Source organism: Fusarium flagelliforme, assembly GCF_020744385.1.
Source record: "Fusarium flagelliforme strain FIESC 12 MPI-CAGE-AA-0113 chromosome Unknown B0J16scaffold_5, whole genome shotgun sequence".
In the NCBI taxonomy this organism is placed as follows: domain Eukaryota; kingdom Fungi; phylum Ascomycota; class Sordariomycetes; order Hypocreales; family Nectriaceae; genus Fusarium; species Fusarium flagelliforme.
The window spans coordinates 2,097,994-2,111,486 of NW_025763507.1; the positions used below are offsets into that span (position 1 = coordinate 2,097,994).

Consider the following 13,493-nt stretch of genomic DNA (forward strand, 5'->3'; position numbering starts at 1 on the left):
TTAGACTACGGACAATATCAAGATTGACTAACCATGGGAGTCATTGTATTGTAATACAGACTCGCATAAAGAAAATGGAGCTTTAAGCTTTACCCAGTACAGCGCTCGAATCTCGTACACTGTATGACAAGGATCTTTATCGATAAGCATCCGCCTTCTCAGTCCCGCCAAAATTTTCGAGCAGAAAACAAACCGACAAAAACACCACCGCCTAGTCTATCCTCTTCAGCCTCGCCACTGTTTCTCTCTTTTTCTTTTCTTTTCTCCTCTCCCTTCCCGCTTTGTCATCAGCGAAACAATGTCTGACGGTATGGGAGGAAAGCGATCAAGCGCCGACGCCGACGAGTCAATCCGAAAGAAGGCCAAGAAACAAGGCGGCGACGACGAAAAGTACAACCCTTACCTTGCTCACATGTATGACAACGGTGATAGCAATGGCCATGGAGAGGAGCCTTCTCCCGATTCGCCTCTGGCCGGCATGAAGCGACAGCAAACCACCGCTAAACAGGCCGCGAAGGCTGAGGATTCCGAATCGAACCCTTTTACCGGCCGAGCGCATTCGCAGAAGTACTTCCAGATTCTTCAGAGTCGTCGCGATCTGCCTGTGCACAAGCAACGGCAGGAGTTCCTTGACAAGTACCATTCGACACAGATCCTCGTCTTTGTCGGTGAGACAGGTTCCGGAAAGACTACCCAGATCCCTCAATATGTCGTCTACGACGAGCTACCTCATCTCACCGGCAAGCTCATCGCCTGTACTCAGCCGCGTCGAGTCGCCGCTATGTCGGTTGCGCAGCGTGTCGCTGACGAGATGGATGTCACCCTGGGCGAGGAAGTCGGTTACAGCATTCGTTTCGAGGATATGACGGGCCCCAAGACCATGCTCAAGTACATGACCGATGGTATGCTTCTGCGTGAGGCCATGCACGACCACGAGATGTCTCGCTACAGCTGTATTATTCTTGACGAGGCTCACGAACGTACCCTCGCAACCGATATCCTCATGGCCCTTCTCAAGCAGATTTCCATGCGCCGACCTGATCTCAAGATCATTATCATGTCTGCTACGCTTGACGCCCAAAAGTTCCAAAAGTACTTTAATGATGCGCCTCTGCTTGCCGTTCCAGGTCGAACACACCCCGTTGAGATTTTCTACACCCCCGAACCTGAGCGCGATTATGTCGAGGCTGCCATAAGGACTGTCCTTCAGATTCACGCTTCAGAGCCTGAGGGTGATGTTCTGCTCTTCTTGACGGGTGAAGACGAGATTGAGGATGCTTGTCGCAAGATCAGCCTTGAGGCTGATGAGCTGATGCGAGAGGTTGACGCTGGCCCTCTAGCCGTTTACCCTCTTTATGGTACTCTACCTCCCCATCAGCAGCAGCGTATTTTCGATAAGGCTCCTGCGCCCATTCGCAAAGGGGGCCGCCCTGGCCGCAAGGTCATCATTTCCACTAACATCGCCGAGACCAGTTTGACCATTGACGGTATTGTGTACGTCGTGGATCCTGGTTTCAGCAAGCAGAAGATCTACAACCCTCGTATCCGTGTCGAGTCTCTTTTGGTTTCGCCCATCTCCAAGGCCTCCGCCCAGCAGCGTGCTGGTCGTGCTGGTCGTACAAAGCCCGGAAAGTGTTTCCGCCTGTATACCGAGAAGGCCTTTAAAAAGGAGCTTATTGAGCAAACTTATCCTGAGATCTTGCGTTCCAACCTTGCCAACACTGTCCTGGAGCTCAAGAAGCTCGGTGTTGAGGATCTTGTCCATTTCGATCTCATGGACCCTCCTGCCCCTGAGACCATGATGAGAGCTCTCGAGGAGCTCAACTATCTCGCCTGTCTCGATGACGATGGTGAGCTGACTACTCTCGGCAGCATGGCATCAGCTTTCCCTCTGGATCCCGCTCTGGCTGTTATGCTTATATCCTCTCCTGAGTTTTATTGCTCCAACGAAATTTTATCCATCACTTCTCTGCTCTCAGTACCCCAGATCTTCACCCGACCTGCCAACAACCGCAAGCGTGCAGATGAGATGAAGGCGCAGTTCGCTCATCCTGACGGAGACCACCTTACCCTCCTCAACGCATACCACGCCTTCAAGGGCCAGGCTACATCAGACCCTAACAGCGCCAAGCAGTGGTGCCACGAGCACTTCCTCTCATTCCGACATCTCTCCAGTGCTGACAACGTCCGGGCACAGCTCAAGCGCATCATGGAAACGCACGGTCTTGAGCTTGTTTCGACGCCTTTCGAGGACAAGAACTACTATACTAACATTCGACGCGCTTTGCTTGCCGGTTTCTTCATGCAGGTCGCCATGAAGGAGAGCTCAGGCAAGCTCTATCGCACTGTTAAGGATGATCAGGCTGTCCTGGTCCACCCTTCCACCGTTCTTCGTACCGAGTTTGACTGGGTTCTCTACAACGAATTTGTTCTGACGTCAAAGCAATACATCCGCACATGTACAGGTATCCGGCCTGAGTGGCTACTGGTAAGTCTTGTCCCCAGAAAGACGATTCTTCTCCGACAATGAGAATCGTGCATCTATACTATCATTCGGCCACTAACAGCTGTGTAGGAGATTGCCCCCACATACTACGACATCGATAGCTTTGAGCAGGGCGATGTCAAGCGCTCTCTTGCGCGCGCCGCAGAGAAGAAGCGCCGCAAGGAGGCCATGAAGTCTGGTAGATGAAGCACTTTCTGCAGGAACCCATGAGTAATCAAACCCCCGAGCGTCCCCCATAATCTACAACGGATGGGTGCCAGCGAGGATTCGAAAGGGAAAGGATCTATCTTGATTGCTTATTCAATGGTCAATCCTCCCACATACGCGCGAGTGGCGACCCTCACTTTCACCTGCTCGGCCTTGCATGGGAGGGATTCCTGGGTCAGACAAACATCATTTCTAAAGAGTGGAGGACGAGAGGGTTGTGGATCAACTCGACAAGTCTTCCCCTCCCTTGTTGATCCCAGTCCAGATTCCTACAATCTGATACTTTTACTGGTCGACTACAGCGTTTTTGTGCATCAGCCACTTGTTCAATAGTTGGCTGGGCGAATGGTTTGTTCTCTGCTTCAACTTCTCAATGTGCCCCTCCTTGTCTGGTCCTAGGTTTCCTCTACTTTGCCTATTCGGTATTAGAGTCCTGTAGCACCGTTAGATTGCCAAGAGAGGGTGTGAGCAATTGTGATGCAGAGTGTGGGCGTTTTGGAATGTTTTACTCGTGCGCATTTTGTTTGGTGGTACTGTAGAGGGAGAAAAGAGACGACAAAGATAACCCCGGAGCATACTTAAACCGGTGGTCGATAGAGATCTAATGTTAGCACACTAGCTGGCACTATGTCAAAGAGAGTTGAATAATTGAGACATTGTCACTAAAGTTCAGGTACTGGCTCCTATGCTTATCTAATATCATGCAAGATGCCGGTTATGGCTCGCTAAACTACTGGTTTTGTTACCTCTTCTCCCAGGCTCAACTTGGCTAGAGAGTTAAGTTACTTGAGCTGTCAGCATAGCTTGCTTGGTCCGCAATAGTATGTACGTCAAGATGAATGAATGCTCAACAACGCTATGTGATGCAAACACAAACAGCCTGGTTGACTAGAACATGTAGTCTGGTAAACAAGGCATCCTAACCCTACTGTTAATGTTAACTAGGGGAGTACGGGCTGCAGATCCGTCTCGTCTCATCTCGTCTCATCACAAATAAAGATGCAATCTAACCTTGATTCAAATGTTTAGGCCCATTTTTCTTTTCTTATCATCGTTTCTGTCTCTCTTTAGCTATCAGAGTTCTCTCACGTATTTTACTTCCCTCCTCTAGAGTAAGAGAGGTGCACATGTGTGCGCGTGCGTGCGTGCGTGTGTGTGTCCACGTCTACTGATCCTGGATCAGGATGACCAGGGGTTATCAATGCAAGAGCGTTGCGTTAGCAGGCCCCCCTCGTGTCAATCGGTTTGTGTGGAGGCGGGAGATCGAAGAAAAAAGCAAAAAGAAGAGAAAAGAAAAGAAACGAATTGCATACATGGGAACACTCCCGGCAATCGGATACACACCTGGGTGAAGTTAGTAAGAAACAGAAACAGCATCCTGAATTTTGTGTCATAGAATTTCATCAACAGCAAGCACAAGCAGCCAAGGGTCTGCGACGCCTGAAGCGTTTCCCCATCAAACCCATCTCGATCATTAACCAGCACGAGTCAGGGCGAAGCAAGATGATCAAAGAGGATGAATCGATAAATAAGGACAGTTTCACATATCAACAACAAACAGCGTTCCTATCTCTCAGCGAAAGCAATGAGATAGCAATGAGTGAAGTGTCAGTTCCACAGAAAGAACTATGCCCTCTCTGACGAGACTCCGGCTTCCAACTGCCGGCGAGATCCAGGCCTTCGGTGATCAAACCCAAGTCAATGTTAAACAGAAAGGCAAGGTAAGTGTGGTCTTGCCCTGTAGAAACAATCGGCTCATTGTACTGTACTGTGCTGGTATGAAACACAAGGAAACCGGTCTAGAACACCAACTACAGTACATCCATCAAGGTACTAGGTAATTAGGTACCTAGTTAGATCCAAGGGCGGGCACCACGAAAGTTCCGGATACAGTAACTAGGTACCTGCCTCTGTAGCCAAACATCATCGTGATTCATACGGACGACCCTGTAAAGTTTCTGGGGGTGCGGGACGAGGCAAGATTGCGCACGTACGCTGGCTGAGGGGTGCATTCTCTGCTGCTCTAACAGTCAGAAGCTGTGCTCAGGCCAAGGGTCTGCGAATAGAGGCGCCCGAGGTCATTGGTGATGTTCCACTGGACATTGCAAAAAAGCACGAGGCGATCCGAGACCTCCGACTAGGGTGGTAATCTTGCTGAGAATACGGATAGTCTGATACCTTTCTATTGTCTCATGATGGATGGATGAATAACCAACCAAGTTCGGTCTAATAACCATAATATTTTACCTATAAGTCTAGACGACCGTAGGGAAGAGTGAAAAGAGAATTCCCGTCGCAACATCACGTGTAGCAGTCTGTAGATAGTACAGATACCATAGACTACGGATACCCATACATGGATAGTAGACTACCTAGACTATACTATACGTCAGGGTCAATGATCCCAAGCGAATGCGGCGCCGCGCTTGTGGATCCTGTCTCTTCAGTAGGATGATTTTCCTTCTTCTTTTTTGCTTTTTTCTTTGCCTTCTTTGCTTTTTCCCGCCCTTCCATTCCAGATACAGTACTACTAGGCTGAGCCGCATTGGCATCGACCCCAAAAATGTTCTTAGAAGGTTTCTCTTTCAGCCTCAAAGATCTCCTCCCCACAGAGTCTAACTTGGAGTCCTTCCCTCGCTCCCTCCCTGTTGTCCAACATTGGATGTGAGGCCAATGCATTCTGCAATATGACTGACCTGCTTATTAACCCACCATGCCATCCTGCGTCCGATGCTCGGCTCCTTGCCTGTGCTTTACCTACCTATCTATGGCACGATACATGGTGACATGGAAAATAACAGCAGACTGGGCCTCGCATCTGGGTGGCTTCGGGTCGTGGCGTCAACTGGCCCGAGAATATTACAGTACAGCACGCCCCTTCTCCAAAGGGCTTCTTGCCCTGGTATGTAGTGTCAGAAGAGTTGTGATTGCCGTGGATCTAGGGGCTTTCTTGGACATGGACATGGACCATGGACGGGGGGAATCATCGTGCATCGTCTCAGACAAGGTCAAATCCGAGAGGGATGGGCGAAGGCTCGGTGTCATTGGATATCGTCACAACAAGCGGTACGTCTTTTCCCCCAGACAAGACCAGACACGCCCTGGTCAAGCCTAAGCTCACGCCATATCCGCCGGACGCTACTCCCGTTAGAGCTCTAATCCCATGGCCCCACGTCTCGACGAACTTCGCGACGACCCATCCTATTGCTTCGCTTCTCAGGACGGGCGGATGCTGTGCTGTGCTTTACTGGAGCAGCAGTAGATTCAGACAGAACCACAGCATCTGGAACCCGCTCATGTTGAATATGAGAAAATGTCTGTTTTGGCAGTGCCTCTGTGCTCTCGCCAGTCTTATCAATCGCACTGTGACAGTCATGTCGACAAACTGGTACAGAGGTTGATATGTCCCAGAGAAGTCGTCATGATCGTGCCTGTGCCTGTACCATGTTTGGTTGTTTGTTGATCGCTCGTCGTCGTTGGTGTCTAACAGCATGCACAACTTCCTGCCTACCTACCTATGCAGAGTCCTACATGTCTTCTCTAAAAGGTGTCTGCAGTCAGTCTCGTCTTGCGGAGTTCACAGGGGCCTCCCTGTCTGTCATCACTACTGGTGTGGTCCCCACTGCATCGCATCGCTAGGTAGGTATGTACTGTATCCGTATGTCCAGCGGGGACCATCAGTCAATGCCATTTTGCATGGCATTGCGACGCCAGCGGCCATTCGCCATAGATTTGAGTTGTCCCCAAGACGTCAGTGTCGTCGAGCAGTACGGTACGAAGCTGATCATGCCAGTCCATTCCCACATGAAGCTCCGCTATGCCCTAGGGACTCTTTGTTGGTCTTTCGCACTTCAGCGTAGTAGTACGGGCACATCGTTCGACCCTTTCCCCGGTCCAGTCCACTCCCCGTGCTAATAATCGCATTCACGTCACTTCCTTTCAATGCATGGCAGCTCATATAAGAAGCTCTGCCACTGCCTCTGCCTCTGTCTTGCATTCCTTAGTCCCTCTGCTCTTTGATTCACACCTTGCCTTCCCAACTATTTCTACGCCATACAACTTCTCTCCTGTCTTCATTATCAAGTACACGATGAGTGGAGCCGGAGGTTTTTATAAGTACAGATGCAAGTACTTCTACACACATAACTGCCCCAACTGGGTTTGGGTGAATAATGCGCCTTGCGCATCGTGTCTTGTGAGTTGAACTGTTGCGGTTAGGTGCAGAAACGAGGTTTGCTAACATCCAGCTCAGGCTGATGGACGTGATAGCGAAGAACCTGCCCTACCAACACGAGGGCTGCCACGAGACATCGTTGTACCGCAAGTTCTTGATGGAATTCTCCAATATACCCTAATGGAGCTTGTAGCCCCTTCAGAACCTGGCGACGACTGGACACTGAGGGATAAGACCAACCGACCTCCACCATCAATTCCGGTAACAAGCGCGATGACGGGCATAGCGGGGATTCTGTCACAACATCGATTTTGAGAGGCGGACCAAGACGATTCATGAAGTATCCCTATGAGCCTTGGCCTTGGGGTTCTCCTCGACTACAATTGGGCGACAGCAGGCTGAAAATAATTATCGACGAAAAAATACTGGACTGGACTATTGAGTGCGGCAACATGGAGACAGGTCGACATGTCTCTCTTGACCGCCGACTATATTGCAACGGGCCATTGGGCGTATGCAGTGTACGATTTCTGAGTGACTACGGATACGGCGCTCGGCATTGGATGGAGCGGGAGATTGGTGGCTGGAGCAAGACCGCGAGCAAACAAACCCCCGCGAGATACCCATGTGCTGCGTTGAACATTTCTGGAGACGGGGGACTCCATTCTGAACTTGTCATTTTTATTTTTTATTTTTTTTTGGGCGGCTCCTTCTTTTGTGTTTCTTGTTTTTCTTTTTCTTTGCCGGGTGGCATAAAGGCGTGAGAGGGTTTACCTGCTGGGTATGGGAACAATTGTCATGTTTTTTGCTGTCTTGGAGCCGGAAAATCGAATTGATGACCTCTTCTCCCGTAAAGACGACGAGGCAGTACTTTGTTCAAATCCAATCGGACTGGCCATAACCGCCATATGATGCGAAGCTCAAAACATCGGGTCGAGGATGTGTTCTAGGTACATGAAATTCATGTCAAGACATCGATTCGAGAAGTTTTTGTGGCCAGGACATGAGATGTGACGTGCCGCGGAAGAGCTCGTCTGATGATCCTTGTCCAACTGCAGTACTTATCAACCGTTGTTTGTTTCTGGATGAAGTGCCCCACTGATAGGGATCTCCTACCTACAGTCTGAGCTCTGCCATGGCAGACCAACATGAGAACGGGGGCATACGATACTCAGCATCAGCATATGTGCTGCTGTTTGGAACAGCGCGTCGAGAAGGATCAATGAAAGCGTCGGGTATCTGAGGAAAGGCTGGGCACCGCACTTAACTGAACAAGTCTTTTTTCTCTGTTAGCCCTGTGATAAGTGAGGTCGTAAAAAGCCACGGTGCCTGCTGGTCAAACGGTAGACTTTGCCTAAAAAGGACTAGGTGTAACGGTTTCCACCATGCTCCACGTGCCTGCATCTCGTGAGGGTGGTGCCAATGAATTGTTGAGAATCCGGCATTAACTACCCAGGTACCTACTTACTGCAGAAACGAGCCACTGCCGTTGAAAAGAGTTTGGTTCTGAAAGCGACCTTGCTGTAATTATCGCGTGGGTATCCGTATATTCCTGCGGACTAGACGGGCCGTCTTCGCATGATGAAACGGATGAGGGTATTCCCATGGATGGATGACAATGACAAGCCGCCTAGGTACAGACTAGGTAGCGAGAGGGAGAGAGAGGGAGAGAGCACGGACAGCTGACCACATATCCGATCTGCTGTGCAACCATGCGGCTTGTTTGGACATGACTGCGGACGAATGTAGAGCATGTGTACCTGCTTCAGTGGAGAAAGCTGAGTGAGATTGAAGAGATTAAAAGTATTGGATGTGAGATAAATGCATAGTCATTAAGGCAATGCATTATGCTATGCAATGAAAGTCCGGTGTAGAGTCGCTTCGAGGGGTCTCTTTCCTCTTCCAATCAATCCATTATACATACATTACAAGCAAGGCAAGTAAGTTGTTTCAATTGAGAAAGCGCTTAGGGAGCTCGTGTGGGGTCTACATACAGCTCTTTGTCCCCGTCCTTGCCGGATAGGATGAGCTCTCTTGATCCAGGAACATCCATGATTAATTAGCAGGAGGCAGGTGGTAGAGTACAGTACAGGCAGTTGAGGAGGTACTTACCTAGGTAGCCTAGATACCTACCTACCTATGTATAGTACCTTCCCAGGGAGGTATGATCATACGGCAGCTAGGTACGCTAGCTTTGTCCTCTACTTTAGTGCTTCCCTCACCACCCACAAGTTGTCAAATAGGATATCAACCGCTGTTACTTACAGTACCTGATCAGGGGTAGGGTTTCCACTAGCGCCCGTCAAAGTTCGCCAATTCTTAGGGCCTCAGCTACCTACCTACGTAGATAGGTATCTATGGAAGTTACGGATAGTACCTTAGTACCTCCTCTAGACAGGTAGGTACCTTAGTAGGTAGGTAGGCACTTGTCTCACTCAATCTGACCTGACATTGAAGAATCCATGCCTCCCATCCGTATGAGCCCAACTTCCAGTGTGTACATAGACTCCCGTCGCTTCTAGAAATAGCCCACTGTTTACCTCACGCCTCGCTAAGATTAACGACTAGGCAGCCTCAATGTCTCAGCTGCGCGTATAATAATTGAGTTCTGACGATAGCTCCAGGCGTCAAAGATCTGTTTTGTCTTGGACAACTTGCCCAGCTGCATGTCGATTCTTCAAGATCCCAGTTGTTCCGGTTCTCAAGGCATACTTGAAAAGGAGAAAAAGGAACCAAGCAATAAACCTTCTTGCCTGGGGCCCGTCTACCTTACAACCGAGAGCTGTCAGATCTTGCGAGGGCTGACTTTGCATCAGCCCATTTTCAATACCTAGCTTGGCTTGGGTACTAACACTGCACTTTGGCATGGAAGACCCTTCAGGACAGTCGTGATCCATGATTGAAGGCGTGGAAAGCTCAGCTACTCTGGAAGCGGACCAACAAACAAGCCACTTCATGGATTACTCCAGCGGCTAGTGGAATATCCTTTGTACGATAGCGTACGCCATCTGGCCATAACGTCTTCTCGGTGTCGGAAATCGCCGCCTGGTATAAGAATTGGTTCTGAATTATCGCAGTCGTGATTCCCGTGAAGTTGGAAGCCACGAGCTAAAGCAACGAGGTTATTGTTGTTGTTGTTGTATTATAAAATTTGAGGCGTTAACAAGGTTGGCTCAATTCTTTTTGGCTCACAATCCTAGAAGCAAGTCAGTTTAGCCAGGGTTAGCTTTCAATAGATGCGAGTATCATGCGATGTCTCCTTGTCCCGAGAAGGACAATGGTCTAATTACCAACTGACGTGCTTTATCACATGGGTCTCATAAGACCATAGGCAATCGGAAATTGTTCCGATCAAACAAAACGCTCGTCTAAAAACATTCTCTAAAACCCTTGAAATATGTTCGCGTGATTAGCAAGTCGTCTTGGCCTTTCTACCTACCTAGGTAGTATAGGGTACAATAGATCGCGCAGCTTATGGAATAGATGGATGGAGACATGTAAGGAACAGTATCGTGCTATTTGTTGAGAAAAAAAAAAAGAAGAAAAAAAAATATTTGTGATAAATTATCAGCCTTCGGCATTTCACAAGTTCCTTTGGAAGACATGCCACAGCTTGTGCCACAGCATTGTACATCAGAGAGTCGTTGTTATGCTTTGTCATTAATTAATTTGTTATTAGTATTAGCTTCACTACAATCTGAAAGCCCTACAACCCAGAGGACCATCACAATCAGAGCATTAAAGCCAAGCCAGCAGCCGCCAGTCCCGCAACTACCATCCCCAACCGAGGATTGATATTGGCAGAAGCAGCGTTATCATCATCACTCAAACCAAAGGGCAGCCCTTGATAGTCAAAAGTAACATTCTGTTTGACAGAACTGTTGTAGCATCCTCCATTGGCAATGTCCAAGTTGGTAAGGTCATCGGGAACGTTGAAAAACATGTAGTTCTTCTGTGGGATGCCTTTGAACCCTTTGGTGTTGTAGGGGAACTTATTTCCGCTGTCCGTGGAGCTTGTGTTGCGCAGGAGAATGCACTGTACTTGACCCGGGTAGTCTTTATATAACGCTGGGTATGCCTTCATAACATCAGAATTGGTTGTGTCAGCAACGAGGATAAACTTCCGGTCTGGGAAGGTCTGGAAGATCTTGTCAAGCAAAAAGCGACGGATGGATAATGTCGCCGATACGTCTGAGAAGTTGAGAGGACGCGTATCGAATGAGCCAAGAGGGTATGTGTTGTAGATGAAGCTCATATAGTTTCGTGTGACCTGCTCAGGCGTAGTGGTGAGATAATGGAAGTGCAAGTCATCCACAGATGACGACCAGTTGGCATAGATCTTGGGCATGTTCATCCACGGCGTGAAGGGTCGAGCAAAGGTGTTGAGAAGACCCTCCTTCGGTTCATAGATCTTTGTTACTCGTAAGATATCATCGACATCCGACACAATGGTGATACCTTTGGGAGGGACAAGATAAGCGGTTGCGTTACCGCTGTTGTTCTTGCCCTCAGCATAGAGGTTGAGGGTTTGGATCTTTGAAGTCTCATTACCAGGGATCAAGTAGCCATTGTCTGGACCGGAAGTGTTCTTGAGCGTGACGAAGGCGTCAAAATCACCTTCCAGTGTAGTGTTGTACGGCATGGTAATGTTTTGTGTGCCTCCTTTCTATACACACTGTCAGTAACTCGGTACTAATATTCCGTACAGAAGACTTGTACTGGAGCACTTACTGCATCAATAGCGCCGCCACTCTCGTCCGGAGAAACATCGACGTTGTTCACAAAGTTCATTTTAACCTGCACGTCGTTCTGCTGCACGACAAAGATTGACTTTGTGACATTTCGGGCCTGAGCTTGCTGGGACTTGGAAAGGTCCTTAATATCCGTGTCGATAAGGAAGCCATTGGCAAGGTCGTCCACTTTGTCTTGGTCCAGATCGGGGATCTTGTAGACATTGCCGTGCACTCGAACGTTCCATCCCTTGTCGGTCCAATTGCCATAAGGACTGTCGTGTGATTAGTCATTGCGCCTGAATTGGCTAGGTATGCTTATAGGTACTCACGGGATATTCAGCACCTGGGTTGGCTGCGCTTCCAAATCATCATCGTCGACGCCCGCCGACTTCTTAACCTCGTCGCCGGTAGGGAAACCAGTTGGAAAGTCGAGGATGCCAGAATTGACCCATCCTTTGATCTTGGTCTCGACACCGCTGACAAGACCGCCGACATAAGTCTCTACGTCGTCAATAATGTCGCGTCTTTGAATATCCGCAATTTCAGTAGGTTGGGCAACTGGAGCGGCAACTCTACGATAGACCGTGGGCGCAGCACCTGGAGCAGCGGCAGGGATGGCCATAACGGCGGGCACCAAGGCCAAGAGTGCTGTTTTGCGCATGGTGATCTTGGCTTTGATCGACTAGGGCAGCGTAAAGTTGACGAGAACCCAGACAAGAGAGCGCGACCAAGAGCAATAATGTATGAAGGATAACCAAACTGAACAATCTTGTTTTGTTTAGAGTTCATCTAACTTAAGACATCCGAGAATGAAGGTTCCTGCGTTATGTGACATCACCAGCAACCGGGAGCTACAGCCAAAGTTGATCCCATTGGTTCAGGTAACACAACCGGGATGGAAGCAAGCTTTGGTGACAACACACACATTCAGCCTCAATCGCAGATCATTTGTTACAGCTATGTTGAGTTTAGACGGTGAAACAGATAGATATGTAAAAGAAGGCTTGATTTATGTAAGTCTAATCTAGCTAGAAGAAAGAGGACTATTTATAATAGTCCTGACATAATGCCTCTGAAGGCATCAGCAGTTTGTCCTTAGTGACTTGTACAGCTGTGTGACTGTAAGTCAGTAAGGCAAACACAAACACAAGCACAAACATAGGTATAGGCAAGCCTAACCAACAGAAACGCAGACGTTGGAAATCTTGGCAGTCATGACATCACTACAATAAATTCTCCGATCCGTCGGATCCGATCACCCAATCCAGACGCCATCATCAGTTACATCACTTCCCGGCCCCCCACAGGCGGCGTTATCCACTTGGGGCATGGTTGAATCGTGGATCTTCACGTTAGATCTGGCTTTACCTTGGCGATTCTCGTGTCGGCTCAACAACAGTCTAGATTCTCTTTGCCTGTTTGATTGTTAGCACTCGTTCCACAAGACGAAGGAATTGGGTAGACTTATCCCCTCACCGCGGGGGGGGCTGACCTCCACACCATTTTCAGGAGAGAGGACAGCCAGGACTACCTCGCCAACTAAGCCTGTCCTAGATCCAATGCTACAACCCAGCCTCACCAGTGCAACCCAGAGGCACGATCCTCAACTCGATGGAAGGGCCGTCCACAGTATCAGACAAGCACAAAGCTTTGACTCCAACTCGAGATGGGTCCCAATACTGCTTCCAACGTCGACCAGAAGCATTGGCGCGCCACGGTGGCCATTTGCAAAGGCGAAGACTGTCTCGTGAACTAGCAATCCCATACTGATATGATACTTTCGCCGACGCGATTCCTCCGGGAGGCCGTCATGACAGAACGCAGTCTAAAACATACCGACACCGCCAAGAGAACTCCTTCTTTGTGATTCACG

General features: G+C 49.0%; 3 protein-coding genes across 3 annotated transcripts; 2 read left to right on the forward strand and 1 right to left on the reverse strand.

Moving 5' to 3' along the window:
- Positions 1 to 298: 298 nt before the first annotated feature.
- Positions 299 to 2,692, forward strand: B0J16DRAFT_356739 (P-loop containing nucleoside triphosphate hydrolase protein; the record flags this gene model as incomplete). The annotated part of the gene is made up of 2 exons (XM_046129492.1): positions 299 to 2,488; positions 2,576 to 2,692. 2 exons carry the CDS (start codon positions 299 to 301, stop codon positions 2,690 to 2,692), a joined length of 2,307 nt encoding a protein of 768 aa, XP_045981380.1.
- A 4,111-nt stretch (positions 2,693 to 6,803) lies between these two features.
- Positions 6,804 to 7,202, forward strand: B0J16DRAFT_386019 (uncharacterized protein; the record flags this gene model as incomplete). Its single annotated transcript, XM_046131548.1, has 2 exons — positions 6,804 to 6,908; positions 6,966 to 7,202. The coding sequence occupies 2 exons, from the start codon at positions 6,804 to 6,806 to the stop codon at positions 7,200 to 7,202; spliced, it is 342 nt and encodes a 113-aa protein (XP_045981381.1).
- A 3,327-nt stretch (positions 7,203 to 10,529) lies between these two features.
- Positions 10,530 to 12,446, reverse strand: B0J16DRAFT_307128 (uncharacterized protein). The gene is made up of 3 exons (XM_046124815.1): positions 11,950 to 12,446; positions 11,619 to 11,892; positions 10,530 to 11,553 (listed from the first exon to the last, which is right to left on the reverse strand). The coding sequence occupies exons 1-3, from the start codon at positions 12,279 to 12,281 to the stop codon at positions 10,618 to 10,620; spliced, it is 1,542 nt and encodes a 513-aa protein (XP_045981382.1). The 5' UTR covers positions 12,282 to 12,446; the 3' UTR covers positions 10,530 to 10,617.
- Between the last annotated feature and the right edge of the window lie 1,047 nt (positions 12,447 to 13,493).